Here is a 23,272-nt window from a genome sequence, read left to right as displayed (position 1 = left end):
CTGGTTCAATCATGTGAGCAATAAGCTGACATAGGCCTTGTTGATGTCGCATCCATATTGTAATTTCCGATATCTTTGTTCCACGGTTCTGAGGTGAACTTTTCGATTCTGATTAGCTTGTTTCTTTTTACTCGTTCTTGTTTTTTCTTGACCTTCATGCCATAAAGAAAGCGCGCATGCGATGTTTAGTCATAATTAGTCAGAAATATTTGGGAACACTCAATTTCACACAATTCAATTTTGAACAATTCAATTTTTTGAACAATTCAATTCTGAACACTTCATCAAGATATCGCTCTTTTCTTTGGAGTTGTAAAAGGCAAATATTGACCCGAGACTGCATGCGTGTGAACGACAACGATGATGTGGGGATTTAGCAGACACCATGTAGTGGGCCTCTGGCTTGACTCAACAACAAAGAAGACAATCTTGCGGCTTAGCTGTTCAAAACACGCTGCTTTCGCTGCCTCAAGGCGTACTTGTGCTTTGTTCGCGTTGTACTGCGACACTGGTGGAGGTGCTGGCCCGCGACACCACCTGATGCTCCACACTCCCACGGGGAGCCGTTCATCCAGTCCAGAAGCACTTGCCGACACTCCCGTGCATCGCTTCAGTCGTCGCTTGCGAAGCCTCCCTCCAGAGTTCACCCCCTCGCAGGAACACTCTACAAGGCAGCGCTCACATCTACCAATGGCAACCGCCAGTCCACAACAGTTACTACGAGACAGCAGTCCACCAACCCCATCTCAGGTAACCTTTTTTTCACCGCTCGTGCCTGATCGCTTTGGTGGTGGAGCACATGAAGACGTCGAAGACTGGCTTGATCACTATGAACGTGTCGCCAACACCAACCAGTGGTCTCTTGAACAAAGGCTTTCCCGCGCCTATTTCTATCTCGACGACAGTGCTCGTACTTGGTACGAGAACAGAGAAGGCAGTTTGTCAACATGGAGTGACTTTAAAAGAGGGATGATTCACACATTTGCCGATGTTGACCGGCGCGAACGTGCGCAACATATGCTCGAGCTACGGGTGCAGAAACCCAATGAAACGGTCGCAATGTTCGCTGAGGACATGGCCCGTCTCTTCCGTAAAGCTGACCCGCACATGACCGACGACAAAAAGTTACGCTACCTCATGCGTAGCGTTAAAGAGCAATTGTTCGCCGGACTTTTGCGGAACCCGCCAAGCACCATGACAGACTTCATCAAAGAAGCTACGGCTATCGAGCGGGCGCTTCACCTACGATGCCGACAATACGATCGCTTGTCCAGCAGCACCCACATTCCACTCGCCGCTACGACATCTGATAATCACAGCTCGTTACGCGATTTAATACGAGAGATTGTTCGCGAAGAGCTGCTGAAGCTGCGGACTCTGGTCACGGAACCACCCACGGCGTCTGTCGTTGAAGTCGTCCGCGAAGAAATACGCCAAGCGTTTTCGGCAGCTGATCCTACTCACGATCAGCGACCCATGAGCTACGCAGCCGCGCTTCGCCGCCCGCCGCCCGTTCCGCCGTCGTACCGCCAGCCATCGACAGCCGTTCCTTGGTCGTCACCGCAAGAACAGACACCGCGGCGCCCTTCCGTCGTGCCACCGTACGAAATGCTGCCGTACGAAGAGCCGTCTCCCAACGAGACACGGCATTTACAACATTATGAGCCGTTGCGGCGTCCACAGCTTCGTAAAACAGACGTCTGGCGCACCGTGGATATACGTCCACTTTGTTTTACCTGCGGAGGTGTCGGCCACAATTCTCGTCATTGCTGGCACCGCGTCGATACGTTTCGACCTCTTCGGCAATGGTCTGACGATCGACGCCCCAACGACGACTACCCACCACGCCGGGACGCTGATTCTCAACGACCTTCCTTGTCTCGGTTCCATTTTGATAACCGCCGTGCCAACAATGACGACAGTGAGCCTAATTACCAGCCAGGTTTGGGACGTCGACCACGTTCTCCGTCTCCGGCATAATCGCCTTCGTCGCGCCACGGCTCTACAGCCGACGCCAGGGGAAGGAGGTCACCAAGTCCACGCCGGGGAAACTGAAGGCGGCGACCTCCGGGGGTGAGGTTGCAGGCCGCCAAGGCGATGAAAAAAGGCCCCTGTTACTCTTACCACAGGACGCCGTGAAGCCGACTAGTTGTAACGTTGACGAAACTTTGACCACAGATCTTACCGTTTTTGTAGACGGACAGCAAGTAACAGCCTTAGTTGACACCGCTGCCGACTTTTCTATTATAAGTGAAAACCTTGCCGTGCGCCTAAAGAAAGTGAAGACTACGTGGACGGGACCTCACCTAAGGACAGCAGGCGGCCAGCTGTTGATGCCTGTCGGAAGGTGTACAGCGAGACTCGGCATCGGCGGCTCTTCTTTCGTGGCGACGTTTGTCATCCTCACCTCATGTTGCAAGGACCTGATCATAGGGATGGACTTCTTAAGAGAATATGGTGCCGTCATCAACATCCTGGACCGTTCAATTACCTTCCGCAACAGCCCTGGTTTGGTTGACTGTTCAGACGCAATACGTAACACTTTACGTATAATCGATGATGATGTGGTCGTCCCGCCACGGTCATGCACTCTTGTTTCGGTGGAAGGGCACGAAGCGTTTGATGGCGAAGGTATTGCCGACCAAATTGGCTCGCTGCTATTAAGCCATGGCATTTCGGTCGCACGAGGTATCGTCCGTCTCACTGGTGGGCGCACGAATTTACTTTTGACCAACTTCAGTACTGAGCGCCGGCACCTTACGAAGGGCACAGCTATCGTTTCTTACGACAATATCGTAGACATGCGAGGCAGTTTATGTTTATCGGTATTAGACGAAGTGCCTAATCAAGAACCAGAACCCGTTCTCGATGTTAGTCCCACTCTGTCAGAGGATGACCGACAGAGACTTCTTCAGCTACTAGCCGAATTCCACGACTGCTTTTCATCGACCTCACGAGTTGGTCGAACACCTTTGACAAAGCATCAAATAATCACCGAGGACACGGCGAGACCTATTCACCAGAACCCTTATCGTGTAGCTTTAAGGGAACGCGAAGCCATACAACAAAAAGTCGCGAAAATGCTTGAAGATAATGTAATTCAACCGTCACAGAGCCCCTGGGCATCGCCTGTAGTGCTAGTAAAGAAAAAGGACGGCACGCTGCGTTTTTGCGTGGACTACAGGAAGCTGAATCGGGTGACCAAAAAAGATGTGTACCCGCTCCCACGTATTGATGACTCCCTTGACAGACTTCGGCACGCTCGCTACTTTTCTTCCATGGACTTGAGGAGTGGATACTGGCAGATCGAGGTAGACCCAAGAGACCGAGAGAAAACCGCTTTTGTGACGCCAGATGGTTTATACGAATTTAAAGTCTTGCCTTTCGGTTTGTTCTCCGCGCCCGCGACATTTCAAAGGCTTATGGACACGGTACTTTCGGGATTGAAGTGGAAGACGTGCCTAGTCTATCTGGACGACGTTGTAGTATTTTCAACGACTTTTGACGAGCATCTCCAAAGGCTGGAAGTTGTTTTACGTCCCATACGGTCTGTGGGCCTAACATTGAAACCGGAAAAGTGTCATTTCTGTTTCCACGAACTTCAGTTTCTAGGTCACGTCGTCAGTAACGCAGGCATCCGACCCGATCCTGGAAAAATTGCCGCTGTCGCATGGTTCCCAGTACCCTCCAATAAGAAGGCTGTCAGACGCTTCCTGGGCCTTTGTGCCTATTATCGCCGATTTATCGCAGACTTTGCCCGCATCGCGTCGCCACTAACTCGTCTCACAAGAGACGACGTTGCCTTTGAGTGGAACGAAGAACAGGAGGCTGCCTTTATTGACCTGTGTCAACGTCTTCAAACGCCCCCAGTGCTTGCCCACTTCGATGAAGAAGCCCCGACGATGCTTCACACAGACGCGAGCAATGTTGGTCTGGGAGCTGTGCTTGTGCAGCAGCAAGAGGGCACAAAAAAGGTAATCGCTTACGCAAGCAGAACGTTAACACGTGCCGAGGCTAATTACTCTGCAACTGACGGAATGTCTCGCCGTGGTATGGGCGGTTTTAAAATTTCGCCCGTATTTATATGGCCGCCCCTTCAAAGTAATTAGCGACCACCACTCATTGTGCTGGTTAACAAGTCTAAAAGACCCTACCGGGCGATTAGCGCGTTGGAGTCTCAGGCTGCAAGAATTCGATATTGCAGTCGTACACAAGTCAGGCAAGCGACATATGGACGCCGACTGTCTGTCCCGTTCACCCATCGAGTCGGCAACCCTACCTGAAGAGGAGAAAATGGCATTTCTCGGTGTCCTCGACACGACTGCCATTTCGCAGTAACAACGTGACGACGCTGAGTTGCTTGGCCTAATTAACTACTTGGATGGCAGATCTCAGAAGGCGCCAAGAGTTATCGCAAGAGTGTTGTCATCATTTTGTTTACGGGACGGAGTACTCTACAAAAGAAACTTTTCGCCGACGGGATCCGCCTATCTGCTCGTCATCCCAGCAACCCTTCGTACCGAAGTACTCAAAGCATGCCACAACGAGGTGAGCTCTGGCCATTTGGGTTACACGAGAACGTTGGCCAGAATACAGCAAAAGTATTACTGGCCGAGACTAACCACAGCCGTGAAGCACCACGTTCATACCTGTCTCGACTGCCAGCGACGCAAGTCACCACCGATTAAACCAGCGTGCCTCCTGCAACCCGTACAGGTCCCAACAGCTCCATTATACCAGATCGGCATGGACATTTTGGGCCCACTACCTACTTCTACTGCAGGGAACCGCTGGGTTATCGTCGCGACGGATTATCTGACCCGTTATGCTGAGACAACGGCTATCCAGAGAGGTACAGCAGCAGAGGTGGCAAGATTTTTCATCGAGAACATTGTACTGAGGCATGGTGCACCAACCGTCGTGATCACAGACAGAGGAGCCGCATTTATGGCAGCTCTTTTGGATCACGTCCTCGTGCTGAGTGGAACAGCGCATCGTAAGACCACCGCCTACCACCCACAAACGAATGGGCTGACAGAGCGTCTAAACAAAACCATTGAAGACATGCTTTCGATGTACGTAGACGTTGAACACAAAAATTGGGATGATATCTTGCCGTACATAACGTTTGCATACAATACGGCAAAGCAAGAAACGACGCGCCTGACCCCGTTCAGCCTCGTTCATGGACGAGAAGTACGAACTATGTTAGATGCGATGCTACCGCACGAAGGTGACGACATCGACCCATACGCCAACACGTTTACGGAACGCGCGGAAGAAGCTAGGCAACTTGCACGTTTACGGATCCGCCAGCAACAAGAGCACGATGCAGGCCGCTACAATGCTCACCGCAGAACAGTTGTCTATCAAACTGGCGACAAAGTATGGGTTTGGACACCCGTACGGAAACGAGGACTTTCCGAAAAGCTTTTAAGAAGATACTTTGGGCCTTCCCGAGTACTGCGACAACTGAGTGAGGTTACTTACGAAGTTGTTCCCGACAGTTCGTGTAGAACCAATCGTCGCCAGCCCCATCCTGAACTCGTTCACGTAGTGCGCATGAAGCCTTACATCAGCGAGTGATTGCGTCAGACTTTTCTTTTAAAAAAAACTGCATTATTGACTTCGCATCGGGTCGATGCTCTTTGAGAGGGATTCAAATGACCCGAGACTGCGTGTGAACGACAACGATGATGTGGGGATTTAGCAGACACCATGTAGTGGGCCTCTGACTTGACTCAACAACAAAGAAGACAATCTTGCGGCTTAGCTGTTGAAAACACGCTGCTTTCGCTGCCTCAAGGCGTACTTGTGCTTTGTTCGCGTTGTACTGCGACAATATTACAGGCCGGGAATGGTCTCGCCTTTTTCCAAGTCGATGTATACGTTCTACACTACACGGGCTTACACCTATTACAGAAAAAAAGCTTTTGGTTTACAGTTTCAAACAGTTCATCGGCTGATTCATTTGGCCTCTCGGGAAGACCATAGACGATCAAATTATTTCTTCGTTGCCGATTTTCCAGATCGTCGACCCTCCGGGAAAGCACAGCCACTTATTAAGTTAAAGCAGAAACCGCTTCTTTAGTTTCTGTCAGTTTTGGAAGTGATGACTCAATCATAGACAGTCGTTCTTCAAATTTTTTTATGACGCTGCCATTATCTTTTACTTTCTTCTGAAGCGCACGTTGATCACGTTTTATATCAGCAAGTGTCTTTGTTCTTTCAATGTTTGCAAAATTTGTTCAATTTTTTCTTCAAGTACAGCGTGACCGGGATTTGTCTCAATATCACCACTCCTAGCCAACTTCAGCTACACAGACCAGTAATCAGAAGATAGAGACAACAGTGTTTTGGGGCACGGCACGACTATGAGAAATAGTTCATCGTTTCGAAAACATGAAAAGCACCGCCTCACCTGTAAACAAGCAAAGACGAGCGTATTTGAGGTCATGCTTTGGTGAGTGCCGTGCCCGCAACTGAGTCCGTGTGGATCCGAGGTGTTCCTTATGTACGGTTGAGGGGCGTGCACATCCATCTTTGATTGGGCCACGTAGTCACAACATGGCTCGTCGATGACGTAGGCTGCTGGCTCCAAGGGAACCGCATGAATGTGTCTGCTTGTTGAAAGATGTTCGACAGAGTAGAACACTCTTGTTTAGGTCGTGCTGCTTGCAGAAATGATAATCGGAATCTGTAAACAAGCAAAGACGAGCGTATTTGAGGTCTTTGGTGAGTGCCGTGCCCACAACTCTGCTTTTTGAGTGCCGTGCCCGCAATCCTTGGAAAAGCAGAGGACCTTGAAATAGAGAGACAATGGACACCCGGGAGGACACACTGCTGAGTGCTACGTGTTCGTACTTCTCTATTCCACTGATGGAAGCAGATGTGTGCCATCTTATATGTATACGTGCCAGCGGTTACAGTCGGAACGCTCCCGTCAACTCCTACAAGCTGGTCTTTTATGCAGTGACACAACCCGTTATGACCGCTGAATGCAGGACAACAGATTACATAAGACGCCGCGTCACTTCACACACAGAACTGGCTTATAACAGTGCACGTATAATAAACATACACAAAAATAGTTTGCTTTAAAGTCAACTCTATGTCGCAATAAATAAGACACAGGGTTGCTTCTTACAACAATAGGTTTAATTCCTTCATTGTTCCATAAGTTACGTGACGCCAAAGTTGCCGACGGTCACTATGCGTTTCATGAGGCATTTACGTGTTGAAAAACGTTTTTCTTTCCCTGATCCTGCCATACCCCGCCCCCCCCCCCCCCCTCCCTGGTTACTTTTTAAGTAAAGTGTATAGGCGCTGTCCAAAGTGCCCTCGAAATCAAGGAATGCGCTCCTTATTCCTTTTGTCGATATATCTGTTGGAAGCAAGATATTCTGGATCTCGTTAGAGATTCTTGGGTGGCCGTGCGACTAGCTGCATTCTGTTGTGACTACCAAGCTTTTTAAATGAAGCGAGGCTTATTTGATCCTGCTTAATTGTTAGAGATCATTTGGCACTAGTAGTTTAATCATGTGCAAACAAGTTTGTCCAGTATTATTAGCGATGGTTCGCCGGCTTTTTATATACGCGCATTCAGACTACCGCACGAGCTGTAATGGCTTTGTTTATCACTTGGTGTATTTACATGTACCCAACCGTGGGAACAATTGTAACCACCAGTACCCAGCTGTTTAGCACAATATTGTATCATGTAGACTGTCTTTTCGTGGTTGAGCTAACTTTGATGATTTTGTATATTTAGTGCATTTGGTATTTTTCATCATCTAGCGCAGTGATCGGCTACATACGGCCAGCGGAACACTATATCGCCGCCCGCAACACGTCAGAACATCCCTTCCACACTCCCTACTTACCGATGAGCACCTGTCGACTAACTCAAGAACGCTCCAACGACTTGCTGCGTCTGTCGGTGAGTAACCTTGATGTAGATATTTGAGAGTTCCCAGCAAAAGTCTCATTGAAAGAGCATTTCTGCATATTATAAACCTTCGTTCCAACACAGCCTCAGTGATCGTTCATGAGTTGTCGCAATCAGCGCTCGAAGCACATGTTCAGAATGTTTGGCCGGCATCTCAATCGGCATTTCGCTATACGTCCGTGCTAATTCATATCGTCCTACGTGAAACTCTAGTATCTATCATTATCAGCGTCGCCAGGTACTGGCCCATCAATGTTCGGTACGTCGACGAAGCTGACGCTTCTCTTGTCTTCTGGCGTAGACTCTGTCTCGAAGAGCGTAACGATGTTCTCTTCCGGATGTGGCCGGAGCAGCCCACCGGGAACGTACAGGGTCACCTGCAATGGATTTTTTGAGTCGCTTGCTGGATTCCGTGCCGACCGGTTGTGCGCCCGCGCACTCCGCGCACTTGCGACCTTCGGCGTCAGCGTAGCTCTGGCCGACTGGGCTCGCCCTACGTCACCTCCTGCCGCCGACGACCCTCGACGACAGTGTAGCTCTGACTTACTGGACCTGCTCTACACCATCTGCAGACGCCGACAACATCTCTCGCAAGTGTACCCCATCCTCGGACTCCAGTGACCGTGCTTCCATCTTTCCTGTCTCTCCTATCCCCTCAGTTTGTTGTTGCTTCTTCTTCCTCTGTTCTACACCTTTAATTATACCCTTTTTATCCCTCCTCACCCCCAACCCTTGTGAGCTACTGTGGCGGTGTCGCTCACTGAAGCAGGCAATAACGGGGCTCACTTTTCTCTTCCTTTCTCTTTCTTAAGAACCGCTCACTGCAATGGATTTGAAGAAGGTGGAGGTCACAATTTTAAGCTGCAAAAGCATGGACAAATTAAGGAGAGGCGTAGGTGCGCGCGTTACCTTGCAGATGCGTGGAGGAACTATCGCTGATTCAATAGGGAAGTATCGTGGTGTAGTGAGAATTCAGCAACTGTACTTGCTGTACACATCCCATGTTAGTTTGAAGCGGCTAACGTTACGTCAGTCGGTTCGTTTCCTTGCGACATGGTTGAGACATGCATCGAGAACCGAAGCCAGGCTGGCAAGTTAGAAGGCCTTGCGCACGGGGCTCGCTTACTTCACTTCACTTCACTTTATTACCTTAAAGACCCCGGTGAGGGGGTATTACGTAAGGGGTGGGTTAACAAATGGAGATTACAGAGAGTGATCTTCTGGCAAACAATATGTATTTTTGTGTTTTGCGCAAACGTTGATGAACACGTGATGGCTGCAATGACACGGGGAAGGCCATTCCAGTCCACTGCTGTGCGAAGAAAAAATGAGGCAGCAAAAGTAGTAGTGCGAGTGCGATTGAATAAGGATGGGTTGTGCGGTGAGATATGCGCGTTGGTGGGATGATGTGAGGTGCTTGACTGAGGGAACTGTGAAAGAACGTGTGAAACAAACAGAGGCTGGCGATGCGGCGACGCACAGAATGATTAGCAATATCAATGTCACGTTTTAGGGATGATATGCTTATGTCGTATGAATATGAAGAGTGAATGAACCTAGTGGCACGATTTTGTACAGATTCTATTTCGTTTATTAGGTATATCTGGTGCGGGCTCCAGATGGGCGCTGCATATTCTAGTTTAGGTCTGATGAGCGATTTGTAAGCCAGAAGTTTTATGTCTAGTCGTGCGTGACGCAAATGACGCTTTAGGAATCCGAGGGATCTGTTCGCGGATGATATGATGTTGTTGATGTGTGTGTTCCAGAAAAGGTCAGATAATAAGGTGACGCCTAGGTATTTATATGACTGAACGTGTTCGATAGCGCAATTAGAGATTAGGTATGAGAATGATAAAGGATTACACTGGCGTTGAAATGAGACGAGTTTGCATTTTGCGGGGTTAAGCTTCATTAACCAAAGATCACACCACTGTTGCACGAGATCCAGATCCTGTCGGAGTGTAGTTTGATCAGAAATGTTAGTAACTGTGCGATAGATGACACTGTCGTTGGTAAGTAAACGGATATGGGAAGATACATGAACAGGAAGATCATTAATATATAATAGGAACAAGAGGGGTGCGAGTACAGATCCTTGGGGGACGCCGGATGTTACTGGGAGGGAGCTAGAACGGGTATTTTTAATGGAGACGAACTGAGAGCGGTTAGTAAGAAATTGTGTGATCCATGGCAGAATGTTGGGGTGCAGGTTTTGCTGGGAAAGTTTTAACAGTAGGCGTTTGTGCGGTACCTTATCAAAGGCTTTTTCGAAGTCGAGAAAGACTGCATTGGTCTGAAAGTGACGGTCGAGAGAAGAGTGTATATCATGAATAAATATAGCAAGTTGGGTTTCACAGGATAATGATTTACGAAATCTGTGCTGGAAAGAATGAAAAAAATTGTTGGTGTCAAGAAAGTTCATGATGTGTGAATATATGACATGTTCCATGATTTTGCAGGGGACGCTTGTTAGAGAGATGGGTCGATAATTTAAGGGGGACTGTCTGTTACCTGATTTGTGGACTGGAATGACCTTTCCCTCCTTCTAGTCGTCTGGTAAAATTCCTGTTTCGAGTGACAATGAGAACATCATCAAAAAGTACACTCCGATAATTCCCTTGGTATTTTTTTAACAATTTAGAGTTAATATTGTCTACTCCAGCTGATGATGAAAGCTTTATTTGTCAGCGAGTGATGAAGTGCCACTAGCGGATAACACAACAGGGGCCATCACTGGTAATGTCATAGTAGGTGGCGTAGGAAACGGTACGTTGGCTTCTTTTGTGAACACTGATGAGAACGCGGTGTTAAAGATATTGCCACAAACAGTGTCGCTTACGTCTTCATTTTTATCGTTTGTAAGCTTGATGTCTCGTGTTAGTTGCGGGTTTATGATTTCCCAGAATTTTCTAGGGTTAGATTTCAGATAAATCACTGTGATAGAATGTCTGTTTCCCTTTTCTAGTTTCAGCATAGTAAGCATCTTCCGCGGCACAGTACTTGCCCCATGCGCACGCATTACCATTAAACTTCGCGGCTCGGAAGAGGCGCTTTTTTTATTTCCAAGTGTTTTCAAACTTTTGGGAAAACCATGATTTATTTTTATTGGCAGTAAAGCTCACTGTGGGGATGAATTTATTAGTCAAGTCAGTTATCTTGTCCTTAAGCATTAGCCAGCTGTCATTGAGAGAACAGAAACCGAAATTGAGTTTGAAGTATGGTAGGAAATCTCGTAATTCACGATTAATTAATTCATAATTACCCTTATAATACAAGTGAATCGTTTTGCGGAAAATGGGGCATATTTTTGCGGTGAAGTTAAATATGGTATGAATGACTTTGTGATCGCTGATTTCACGTAAGTATGCAATAGATTTTAAGCTTTCGGGGCTATTTGTTAGTACCAGGTCTAAAATGTTTGATGTTTGAGGATTCACTGGTGACGCGCGTTGGTTCGGTTACCTGTTGGATGAGGTTAAAGTTGAGGCAAACATCGACGAATTCTCTTGCTTCAGTATTTCCCGAGGTTGGTGAAACCTGATTGAGCCAATTAATGGAGGGAAAGTTAAAATCCCCACAAAGTAGAATACGTGCGTTAGGGTGTTTATTAGTTAGCTGGGATAAGATTTCGTTAAGTTTGCGGGGGAAGTCAGGGTCAGTTCGAGGGGGCATATAGCATACGCCAAGTACAATTGCTTCGGGAGGGGCACGGCATATTACCCATAATGATTCTAGTTGTGAAGATGTTTTGATTAGAGAGCATGATAGTTCTTTTTTAGTTGCGATGAGTACGCTCCGCCACGTGCATTTTTACGATCGTGACGAAAGACGTTAAAGTTTGGCAAGTCGGCCAGTACCTGTGTATCTGAAATGTCGTCACTGAGCCATGTTTCTGTTAGTATCAGTACACTACTGCCGGATGATTGTACTAGATTAGACAGGGGCACGCGCTTGGGAAGAAGACTACGTATGTTAGTATAAAGTACAGAAAATGACAGGTTTGCTCTTGCATTTGTACGGGGCTGATGGCGTGCTAGCTGACGGCGACATGATCCATACGATACGGCTCTGACAATGCCTGCTGCATTGTCAAAGATATATCACTGCGATCCGATGTGCAGGGTTTTCAAGCGTAATGAAAATGGTACGGACTTGCTTCTAGCAAAGGTTCCAAGCTGTTTTCGTGCAGTTCGAACTGGACGCGTGAAATCTTCGCCAATGCTGAAATTAGTGCATTTTAGTTTTGGGCCGCTCGAAAGGATAGATTCTTTAGTTTTGAAGGATGAAAGCTTAACAATAATGGGTCGTTTCCGGTTTGTGTTGTAACGCCCTAGACAATGTGCACGCTCTATGTCTTTAGTCTCGACTGTAAGACCAAAGCTTTCGAGGCAGTGGCTAATGATTATTTGTTCCGATTGAGCGTATGCTTCCTTCGGGTTGGTGTCGGGAAACCCGTAAAATATTAAGTTGTTGCGTCGGGAACGGTTTTCGAGGTCGTCAAGGCGCTCTTCAATGTCACACATATGATGGGTTAGTTGACCGGTCTTAGAATTAAGGGCGTCGACTTCTGTTCGGAGAGCTAGAAGACTTTGGTAACACTTTTCTAAGTCTGCGAGACGGGTGCTTAGATTAGTGATAGAGTTGTTTGTACTTGTTAGCTGGGTTTTGAGGCTCTGCATTTCGGTTATCAAAGTGGCCTGGCCGGTAAACAACTTTCTCAGTTCTTCGACGACGATTTTGTCAGGACTGGGGTTTGTCTCTACGTCCCCCGACAGCAGTAGCAAGGCGCGTACGACATCAATACATTCAGAAACAAGTAAAAGGCAGCAACTGTGGGCTTGGCAGCTGCACCAAAAAGTAATCACTCGATTTTTTAGTAAGTGCTTGATACGAGCTACTAACCTGCATGATCAGGATGAACGGATTAGTGGTCTGTGAATTGGCACAGCCGCGAAGCCCACAGTGCGCGGTGGACGGTGGTTGCTGCTTTATAGTCTGCGCATAGGATGTTGTCGATGGCGATAGGGCAGCTAGATTCCTTTCAATGATCCACAGCGAAATGGGGGTGGGGGGGGGGGTGCTGCTCAAGGTCCTGCAGCATGGGTGACAGGCAGGAGGAAAACGCAAGGTTCACTTCCGTTGCCAGCAGGCCCGAAGTTTCCCGGAGTGGCAGACGAGGCTGTCAGAAAGGCAGACACGAGAAGGTCGGTGATGATGCGGGCAAAAACCTGCATGATCAGGATGAATGGATTAGCGGTCTGTGAATTGGCGCAGCCGCGAAGCCAGCCACGCGATCTTGAAGGCAAATCTCAAGTGTCCTCCAGGATTTCAATCCTCTCGCATTGATAAATAAATAAATTGATAAATAAATAAATAAATAAGTACAGTTCACTTTCACTGAAACTTACTTGTGGCCCGATGCTAGGCCAGTATCGCCCGAGGTTAAAGTTGTTGACGAAGGCGACACCTTTTTCCCAACCCGTTGGGTCAAGGAAGTTGTCCAACGTATTTTGTCCTTCTGGCAGCACGAAGTTTCTGAAGAACGCCCCGGGAGCTGAACAATTCTGCTCGGCGTTCGGCGTGTTAAAGGCCTCTGCCAGTTGCCCCACCACATCTGACTTGTCCAAAAGCAGTGGTTCCATGGTCCAGCCAGAGAGGACGTGGTTGCCCAGGGTGACGTTTTCGATTATTCCCTGCGCTAGTCCGCTAGTGTGCGCACGTGCGTCTCCTGTCTTTTCGCTTTTCCTCTGTGTCTCAGCCTAGCGTAGCAAAATAACAATAAACACTTCCAGTTAGTAGAGAGTGTCTCCAACATTGCTCGTACGAATAAGAGAGAAAAACGATAGTTAGTTTCAGTAGATTACCACCTTCATTACGCAAGACGTATCTTTCATTATTTCTTCGTTCTCTTGTACGCTGAATTGAGATAAATGAATAATCAAGGCCAGGCGAACGCAGTACCTCTCGTGCGAGAATGGAGCCTCAGTATATAATGTCTATAGGCACGGTATTTGCTGAATTCAGAGAAACGCATCTTCTTTATGCCCTTTAGCATTCCTGGTACAATTCCATTTGGCTAAACTGACAGGGATCCACCGTTCGAAGCACATTTTCGAAGTTCTCGATGATCGCTCGAGTCCGCTGAATGGCCCACAGCTGATTTTTGGGGTCCTCGACGAGGAGGGCTGCCTTCCACCTCTCAGCAAGGCACCTCGTTTCGGAACGTCTCTCAGTTAGCGTCGTCTTTCCTCGTAGCTTATCATCGTTCGTTGAGCATTCCCAAAGTACGTGGGCCATATTGTATACCGTTCGTCCTCGTACCACTAACAGCCAGGCGATGGGTGCCGCGCGGGTCACAGGCGTCGGTACATCGTTTAGATCGCTGGTAGTCGACAAAGTAAACCTTGATGGTTTGAAAGAACCCTCGCGTATTCTAATTCCTATTGGTTGCAAGACGGCGATGTTCGTCAAAAAATTCATAAATGTTAATGAGTTAAGAAAACAGGTTGATGGAGGAAATTGCCGAAAAGCATGGAGAAGGACCGAGTTAGAGGTTTACTTTGCGCGAGGGGGAACGGAAAATGGTAAGATGAAAAGATTAACCGAGAAAACAACCTGCTATGTAAAAACAATGCATAGCAGGTATTGTAAGAATCGGAAAGTTATAAGCTTTTTTAATGTCAACATCACGTAAGAAATTTTTCGCTGCCTTATTTCACTTCCGGTGCAGCGAACAATGCTTAAAGGGCGTTTAGGGGAAAATTTGTTTAGACTACTGTATGCTATGTGCATGATTTCTGTACATATTACTTAAAATGTCAAATAAGCGAAATATTCATTTATACTAACCTTGCTTTTAAATTCCCAACTAAAGTACCATTGAACCCAACGGTTATGCACTTCACTTTAACAAAATTACGCGACCAAATCGGTGTGGTAGACTGCCATGGACTAATTTTTTGCTAATGGGTTCAAGCGCGGACTGTCACCTGAAGTTCAGCAAACTGTCCATTGCTTTCTCAGATAAATAATTCTACATTTCCTGAGAAATAATGGGCATGTTCCGTGAGTCTACTCTTCTGCCTCGTGCACGGGGTGTAAAAATTGGTATTTGTGATTCTTTTAACGGCTATCTTTTTCTTCCCTGTTTCAGTAATATGTACGCGGTATGTGAAAAATGAACCTTCAGTGAATAGTCTACAGGCTAGTCCCCATCTGCTTATCGCCCTTGATCATCTACCGCGCATTTACATTGATCACGAATCACCGAATTGCCGAGTCGCGCGATTCGATTGGTGGAGAGCTCATCTAATTTCTGCGAACATATTGCATGGCACATTCGAACACCTTACATGCCATATTGATCACATCAAAAAGTGCAACCACACTTCTTGTGGCACAGTTTTTCCGTATCCTCTTTTGGAGGACCCAATAAAAGTTTAGCCAATCCAATCTGCGGTCAGCTCAGCCAACGGCGAGCGTCGTTTTATCAACCATCAACCGACTTCCCTGTGGGAGTGGGTGGGCTGCGCTTGCAATGATAGCACTCATGGCACGCATATGTTAACGAACGGAGCGCCGTTGTCAATGCTTTGACGTTACCAACAGTGCTTCATTATCACTTTACGAACGTAATAATTGTCATCAGCCTAGCTTCACCTACTCCAGAGAGAGAGAGAGAGAGAAAAAAACCTCCACCATCCTTTGCTAATCAACCCGGTCATATATGCTTGCTGCGGTCTGGTCATCTCCGCAGAATTGTTAATCTCATATGCACACCTGACTTTCTGCCTCCCTTACGCGGCGAAAATTGGGGCCTTTTTTATGGCTAGTGGTGGACTTCAATTGGCTTTCAGTTGAATCGGCTGCTTACATCTTTTTTTTTGTTAAGTTAGCTGTAGCCCTAGTCCCGGTGACAGCTACTGTATATAGTCCCTCAACCTCGCGTGTTGGGTGTTGAAATAAACGTCTTTTGTGGTGCACCAGAGCATTTTGCCGCAGATGGTTCATGACAGCTCGCACGCTGACTTATTGGTGGTAAATTAGGTCTTTATTCAACAAGTGCAGTGAAATATTCCTGTATTTTACAATATATGCTAAGCAAGCAGAAACACATACGTGGATGGGACTCGATGATTAAATGGGCTGAAATTTCACTAGAACACCTCGTATTTGCTTTAGCTGACCATAAGTTTTTACGCAGCTGTTTAAATTTAGTGAACTTGCACATAAAAAAAATTTTTCCTGTGGCGCCTTCAAATTCGGTAAAGTGCTTTCACTGTATCGGCTGTCTATAACCACATTAGTCTTTTTGAAAGTTTATCCAGTATTTAGTAAAATAAAAATAGAAAATTATTATAATACAGAAGGAGGTCCCGAAGTAAAAATTGTCAGGGAGACTTCTCGTTAACACATGCATAGGAATGTTAGAATTAAGATTGTCACCTTAGGAAAAAGCAGCAAGAGAGTAAGATCAAACGAACGTAATAAAAGGTGTTATTTATTGCTGTGGTAGGTAGTAAATATACACTTGAATGAATTTCAAACAGTCACAAAACAACTATAAGAAAAAAGTGAATATAACATCATAACGCATATATCAATAACTAATGACGCAGTTTCTCACGTCATGGCATATATTTATATGTATGTAGGCACATAAACGTAAGCAATGAGAAATTTTCAGGTGCAGGGTTTCGAACGGTTTTTTTTTTGCGTCGTCCATTAATACGACATTCTCTCTCACGGACATAACGAGTGGTTCATTGTTCAGTTCATTTAAATATCCCGGCGTTCCGGTATTCACAGTCTGCTCTTCCGTGCATCACGCTGCTGCCAATGTCGAACACTTACGAGACCGGAGTACATAACGAGCCTTTTCTCTATTCGGTCGCTGTTATCTTCGTATTGCCACAGGTGTTTACGTTTCCGTGCTCGACACAGTCGATCTTGTTTGCGCCTATTGATGTCACGCGAAAATTAGACACGTTGCACCTATAACCAGTAACGTACGCTTTAATATAGTCGGTCCTAGTTTACAGGTGGCTAGTTTGTGCGCTTGCTGGCGTTTTCAAGTTTATTTTTCGCTTTTATGTGGTCTACAAGCACGCTTGTTTTTACCTTATTAATTTAAAGTTGATTAAACTATGCTCTGACGCGCCTCTGTCGAGAAACGATGTACTTTTCACATAAATTTGCATGTTAGAGGATCCAAAGGTCATGGTGTACTCACGTATTCCCAATGCATTCTTTTTGCTGCTGAGTTGGCTGCGTTTATTCTAATGCCTTGTCCCCCCTCCCCCCCTTTAGCAAGTCACATACCACACTCTAGTTATTTCTTGCTTATAACACAAGTAAACTAAAAACCAAACAACAAAATCTCCTCATGTTTTTACGGTGTTACCGTGGCTTAGTTTATCTGGCGCTCTGGTTAACCACTGAAGTGTCTAGCAGTCTAATGAGACATGAATATTTTTTTTTGAAATGTACTTGAAAACCATTCATTTTTTTTTCAAGCCAGCCTCTCTCCACAGTGGCACAGATCCAGTGAGATTGCTTAGGTGTGCAATGCCGCTACTATTCGGAATATGTTAGCCTCATTATGCAAGGTACATCCCGAAGAGCACTTCTTGAGCTTGGTCACAGCCTTCATTATTTTTTAACTGGCTCACAAGTGACCTGTGTTGACGGTGTTCTTTGGATGCTGCAAAGAACAGAGTATTGTACTGAAAACATTCTCAAGAACAATACAATTTCAATTTTTACGTTAACGGGTCCGTAAACGTAGTGTGTGTGCTTTTTTCAGGTGCTTTCGCAGTGCTAATTTTTTGTTTACATATACATCGAAACACACTGCGTACTCTGCCAAAGAAGAACGCGGAATACATTGGATTGCTAAGGTTTGTTCATCATTTCTCCGACTTTTAGCAATGGGTTAATAGAAAACAAACCATTTTCATAACTTCATGATCATTTTAGGCGATGGCTTTCATTATATTATAACATAAGTTCAGAAAAATCGGTTTATTTGAGTTCTGATAATTCACGTAATGCGAAGACCTTGCATTTCGGGTTAACGCAGTAGCGTCATGTCATGCTGCTTGGTGCATTCATTGCATCATACACTTCGGTGACGCTCATATTCGCATCTAAGTGCGACGTGTTTAGAGAACACAAGGATTTCATTCTTGAGACACTCTACGGGCTCTTTGGCTTTTAAGATAAATTGACTCAACTAATGTTGTTAGTTTTATTAATTTTTAGTATTAACGTCCCAAAACCACTATAGTGGAGGGCCTTGGAAACTTTTCTACCTAGGTTTTTTTTTACCGTGCATCTAAGCTGACGGGCCTCAAGTATTTTCGCTACAATCGGAAATGCAGCCGCCGGGGCCGGGTATTCAATGTCGTGACCTGCAGGTCCGCCCCCGAGTGCCTTTAGCACTAGACCACCGTGGTGGCGCTGGTTGATGTGTTCGCTAGTCAACAATGATACACGTGATATCTCAGGGGATCTCATGTTTCTTGTAGGAGAGAGAGAAGGAAAAGTAATTAGGGAAAGGACGGGACCCTAGCCAGCCTTGAATGCGGTCGGCCTTCCTCAATGCCAAGGTTGGTGGGTAAGGATTTTAAGAAGAAAGCAGGGAAATTTCATATAAATAACCAAGAAATTCAGAGTACGCTGTGCAGTCTGGAACAATATAAGAGAGAACACACATCGTGTTTGAGCAGCGATTGCTTGTAATGTACTCGTACTTCTAATAATTCGACATATTGGATTCCAAAATACGCCCTTCCGTTCGAGGTTAGTGTTGTGAACACTTTCGCCCTTGTCAGCTGCGTTTTGTCACTCCGATGCCTGAAAAGTGATTTCCATATTTTCTCTCGCATTTCTCAGCGCTGTACTCATACGTGGAGGCCCTGTTATGGTTCACTTAGGCAGCACCAAGTATATAAGCTCGCTTATTTGAAGATTCGAAGAGCCTCTTTATTTGCTTTATGACAAGAAACTCTCATAACCTAGCGTTAACGCGTACCATTTCCACAGAGGAAATACCAGCCGTTTAACTCAATCAGTCTACTGACCTCACTTGGCGTAAAGCGGCGTGATGATGTTGATTGCATCAAAACGTCGCATTACTAGAAGTTTTCACCGCAGTTGCATCGACCTTTACGTAACTCATTTAAGGGTGTGGGCTTCCCGTGTCGGCGGTGAGGTACGGCTTGTCATCAAATCTCACACCACGTTCGCCCTTGTCACTCCACAACCCTTCCACCTCGAACATGATTAGTTTGTTCTCTTCGGGATGTGGTCTCAGGAACACGCCCGGAACGTAGAGTCTGATCTGTGGTCCGGCCGCGGGCCAGTAGCGACCCAAGTTGATGCCGTTGATGAACGCGATTCCCTTCGTGTAGTTCCCAGGGTCTAGGAATGTGTCCAGCGGCTTCTGCCCTTCGCGTAGCTTGAAAGTGCCGTGGAAGAAGCGCGGCGTCTTCTTCTTGCCGTCCACGTCTCCTTTACCGCGGCTTTCCAGCAGGCGCATCAACTCGGTGAGATCCCTGTTCCTCGTCACCGGCACAGCCTCGATGGTCCAGTCGGTCAGGTTGACACCATTCACAGTCACGTTCTGCATACCCTGCGTGCAAAGGACAGTACATTGTCAAAATTGAGTCTGTTTTCTTCTTTTTTTTTAGTGGCCCTCAGTCATTTCAACATGGTTTTGGTAGGGCTGGTACACTCTGCGGGACAAGGAGTATGGTGTAGCGGCTCTTCATATAAGGACGTAGCTCAATTTTAGAGCACTGTGTGGTCCAGTGCATTTCCTTCCGCTTGGCTATAGTTGTGCTAGCTGTTTACTGAATAAAGACGGTATTCGACGACACGCAGTTTTCGTTATATTTCCTTACGCAGCAATTACTTATATGAAAAGTGATTACCATCCCGCAAGTAATTACCGCGTAGTCAAGCAAGTAATGCGCAGAAAGTAATTACTAAGTATTAGTTATGCAGTAATTACTTATAAGGAAAGTAATTACCATCGCAATGAGTTTATTTACATAGCATGTGTACCGAAAGAAAATCCTTGCTTAGCTGATATGTAATTGGGTCGTGCGAATTTCCATAAAGCGTGCATAAAGTTTGTCTCAAAGTGATTAGGTCAGTTTCTTGGAAAATGGCAATATTATGTTCGAATTGGAAGGGCTTCTGTGAATTGAAGGGTGCACTGATTATCACTGAATAATTGTCACTGAATACAAGTAAGCACTTTTTTTTCGTACTATCTAATAGTAAACAGGCCATCACACAGTCACCCAACAATTTCTGATTTTATAAAGAACATAGAAGTATTTAGTCTGTTATACCTATACATATGTGATAAGTAGATCAAACTATTTCATTGCAAAACAAGCCCTAGAAATGTCTGGCTCTAAACACCGCCCAATGCGTCTTCTGGGAAACGTCATCTGCTACGAAAGCTCCAGCCGCTGCAAATCATTGTAATTCGGTTTCAGACTGAAGGAAGTGAAAATATCCCGATTTCATGCGGTGCTGACCACAGAACAATCTCGTTTGCTGGAACGCGTATATGCTTGCTCGCACAGAAAGGTATACTTACGTCACGGTTCGCAAATGCGTCAGTGTTGTCCGACTCTCACAGGGCCCGCGTGTTAACAAAAAAAATCAATAATAAGATAAGAGATTGACCGAATGCGCCGAAATCTTCTTAGCGAATTTGTGAATGCACAACGAATAACCCCCATGACAGATTATAAGTAAATTCAGGTGCCATGGCCCAGTTTCACGGCTAGATAAACCTCTGTGGATATAAACGGCTGTCATACTAAATAAATCGGCGACTCTTTTGTCATGTGTATTAAATGTTTTGTATCTTGTGAGTAAGCGGTATAATAAAGTTGGCGTCATCTTAGTTGCTGTTGTTCAGTGACATATTCTCACTCTTGGAAAACACCATGAGTGCTTCTGTACGCCAATATTATCGATACAGTGCAAGTCCTAGAATCATACAGATTCAGTCTCCTTGTGGAGTGAAGAAAGCGATCTCGTGCAAGCGAGACCGTGTGTGTGTGTGTGTGTGTGTGTGTGTGTGTGTGTGTGTGTGTGTGTGTGTGTGTGTGTGTGTGTGTGTGTGTGTGTGTGTGTGTGTGTGTGTGTGTGTGTGTGTGTGTGTGTGCGTGCGTGCGTGCGTGTGTGTGTGTGTGTGTGTGTGTGTGTGTGTGTGTGTGTGTGTGTGTGTGTGTGTGTGTGTGTGTGTGTGTGTGTGTGTGTGTGTGATTCGTACATCGGCAGTGTACGTAATGTTACCGCTATCCCTTCGAGGTGTTGAACTCGTTTTCCTTCGGAGCAATTACCTACACGGTGTGGTAAAGAACATGTGCTTTATGACGCAGATTCTGCATTGGTTAGGTCCTACTGTTCTTTACACATACTTAGAGAATAATGCAGTCATAACCATCATCATCTCTCACTGTGCCCACAGCAGGGCCTCTCCCGTGTTTCGTTAATCAACCCCGGTCGTTTATGTGATCGCTTTCGACTACGTTATCCGTATAAAATTTCTGAATCCCATGCGCCTACCTAGCTCCCTGCCTCCCTCTAACGTCCTTGCCTTCTTTTTGAATTCGGTCTGTTACTCTTGATGACCAGCTGTTATCGTGCCTTGGCGCGAATGCGGTAATTTACTTTTCTTCGCGTGCTTTAGGCTGCTCACCTTGGGGTCGAGATTCTTCTGTCCAAAGTCTTCTCGGCCCATATTTTCAACAAAAATGGAAATCTTTTCACCCTTGGTGAGTTTCACGGTCGCGTTTGTCACGGGATGTAAACGGCTTGTCGGGAAGCAGCGCATCATGTGACGCTCGTCCCTCACGAAAAGCTGGGCCATGTCACGCAGTGCGTGCACCGTTAACAACTGAGACCCGTTGATGTCCATGCGCACCTCCGTGCTGTACACGAGAAATCCGTAGTCCTGTCCCAACTGCTCGAATGTCACTGGATACTTAGAACTGGTTCTCCTGAGCCATCCCTTCCATCGGAAGTGGTCCATGACCTCTGCGAGAGTCATGACGTGGGTCATGTACACCACGTCCAGTTTAAGTTTTGGTGAACCCTTCGGAGCGTCTCCTTGCTTGAGCGGTAAGTACTTGCCGATGACGTCTCTCAGCGAATAGTAGTAATCCTTGGGGTCCCCGTCTTCGCCGATGGGGGCGTCGTAGTCGTAACTTGTCACTAGAGGCGCGTCGCTGCTTGTGGCAGCCTTGAAGCCGAAGCTAGTTCCGCCATGGTACATGTAGATGATAATGTTCGCGCCTTCGTCCATCATCTTCTTGAAGGTATCGATGACTGCTGGCGGGTAGGCTGGATTGTTGTCCCAACCCCAGAAGTTCATCCAACCGGTGTAGTACTCGGCAACCAGGAGAGGACCTCCCGGTTTAACCTGGACCTTGCGGATCGTGTTGAAGATGGACATGTTGCACTTGGGGTCGCAGTTTCCGGCCACCAATATGTCGCGCACCTTGTCGCAATAGAAGCGTTGTTCGTAGGGAAAGTTCGTGCGAAACATGACCACGTCCTTGCCGAGCCCCTTCTCCTGCAAAGTGAGCATGAATTCCATGTACTTCGGGTCGCAACCGTTGTCCAGGTGACCGTACTCGTTCTCAACTTGAAACATGATGATGGGTCCTCCGTTCTTGTACAGATACGGCACCAACATCGGTAGTAGCTTGTTGAACCATTTGGTGACTTCGTCCACGTACTCCTTTTGCGTGCTGCGGTAGCGTATGTTCGGATGCTTGCGGAGGAGCCAGTAAGGGTAGCCGCCGTTTTCCACCTCCCCGCATATGAACGGGCCTGGCCTGATGACGGCTAAGAGGTCAGCCTTCTTGATGGCTTCGAGGTAGGCTACGACGTCATAGTTGTCGATGAAATTGTACTGTTCCGGTTCCGGCTCGTGCCCGCTCCAGTCAATGTAAAAGTCTACGGCGTTCAGGCCGCCCATTCGGAGCTTGTACAGGCGGTCATCCCAGTATGATCTGGGAACGCGAAAGTAGTGCATCGAGCCGCCCACCAGTCTAAAGGGCTGGCCGTCCTTGACAAAGGTGTGCTTGTCATAGTCGATGTAAAAGGAGCGGCCGCACGACGCTGGTGTGGCCAGGATCACGAGAATGGCAGTCAAGCTCCATACGTCCATGCCTTCCATGGAGTTGCGGAAAACGTGCCCGCCTATAGAGAAGGCTCGCATAACATTCCTGTTAAGTTCATAAAAACGTCTTCCTTTATCTCCGAAGCTTCTGTGGCCATTCGGAGAAG

The 23,272-nt window shown here is 46.7% G+C and overlaps 2 protein-coding genes across 2 annotated transcripts in view; one reads left to right on the top strand and one right to left on the bottom strand.

Moving 5' to 3' along the window:
* Positions 1-7,824: 7,824 nt before the first annotated feature.
* The window catches only part of LOC119181497 (latrophilin Cirl), a 721,750-nt gene continuing 706,302 nt past the window's right edge, over positions 7,825-23,272 (top strand). The window contains exon 1 of the mRNA XM_075875081.1: positions 7,825-7,939. The gene's annotated coding sequence lies outside the window, so the exon portion shown is untranslated. The remainder of the gene's footprint in view (positions 7,940-23,272) is intronic.
* On the bottom strand, positions 19,131-23,162 carry LOC119181852 (beta-galactosidase). Its single transcript, XM_037433092.2, has 2 exons — positions 21,678-23,162; positions 19,131-19,583 (listed from the first exon to the last, which is right to left on the bottom strand). Exons 1-2 carry the CDS (start codon positions 23,160-23,162, stop codon positions 19,131-19,133), a joined length of 1,938 nt encoding a protein of 645 aa, XP_037288989.2.

The sequence above is a fragment of the Rhipicephalus microplus genome, chromosome 10 (assembly GCF_043290135.1).
Source record: "Rhipicephalus microplus isolate Deutch F79 chromosome 10, USDA_Rmic, whole genome shotgun sequence".
NCBI classification, from domain to species: domain Eukaryota; kingdom Metazoa; phylum Arthropoda; class Arachnida; order Ixodida; family Ixodidae; genus Rhipicephalus; species Rhipicephalus microplus.
Note: the sequence above shows the minus strand (reverse complement) of the source record. Positions and strands in the feature narration are given on the sequence as shown.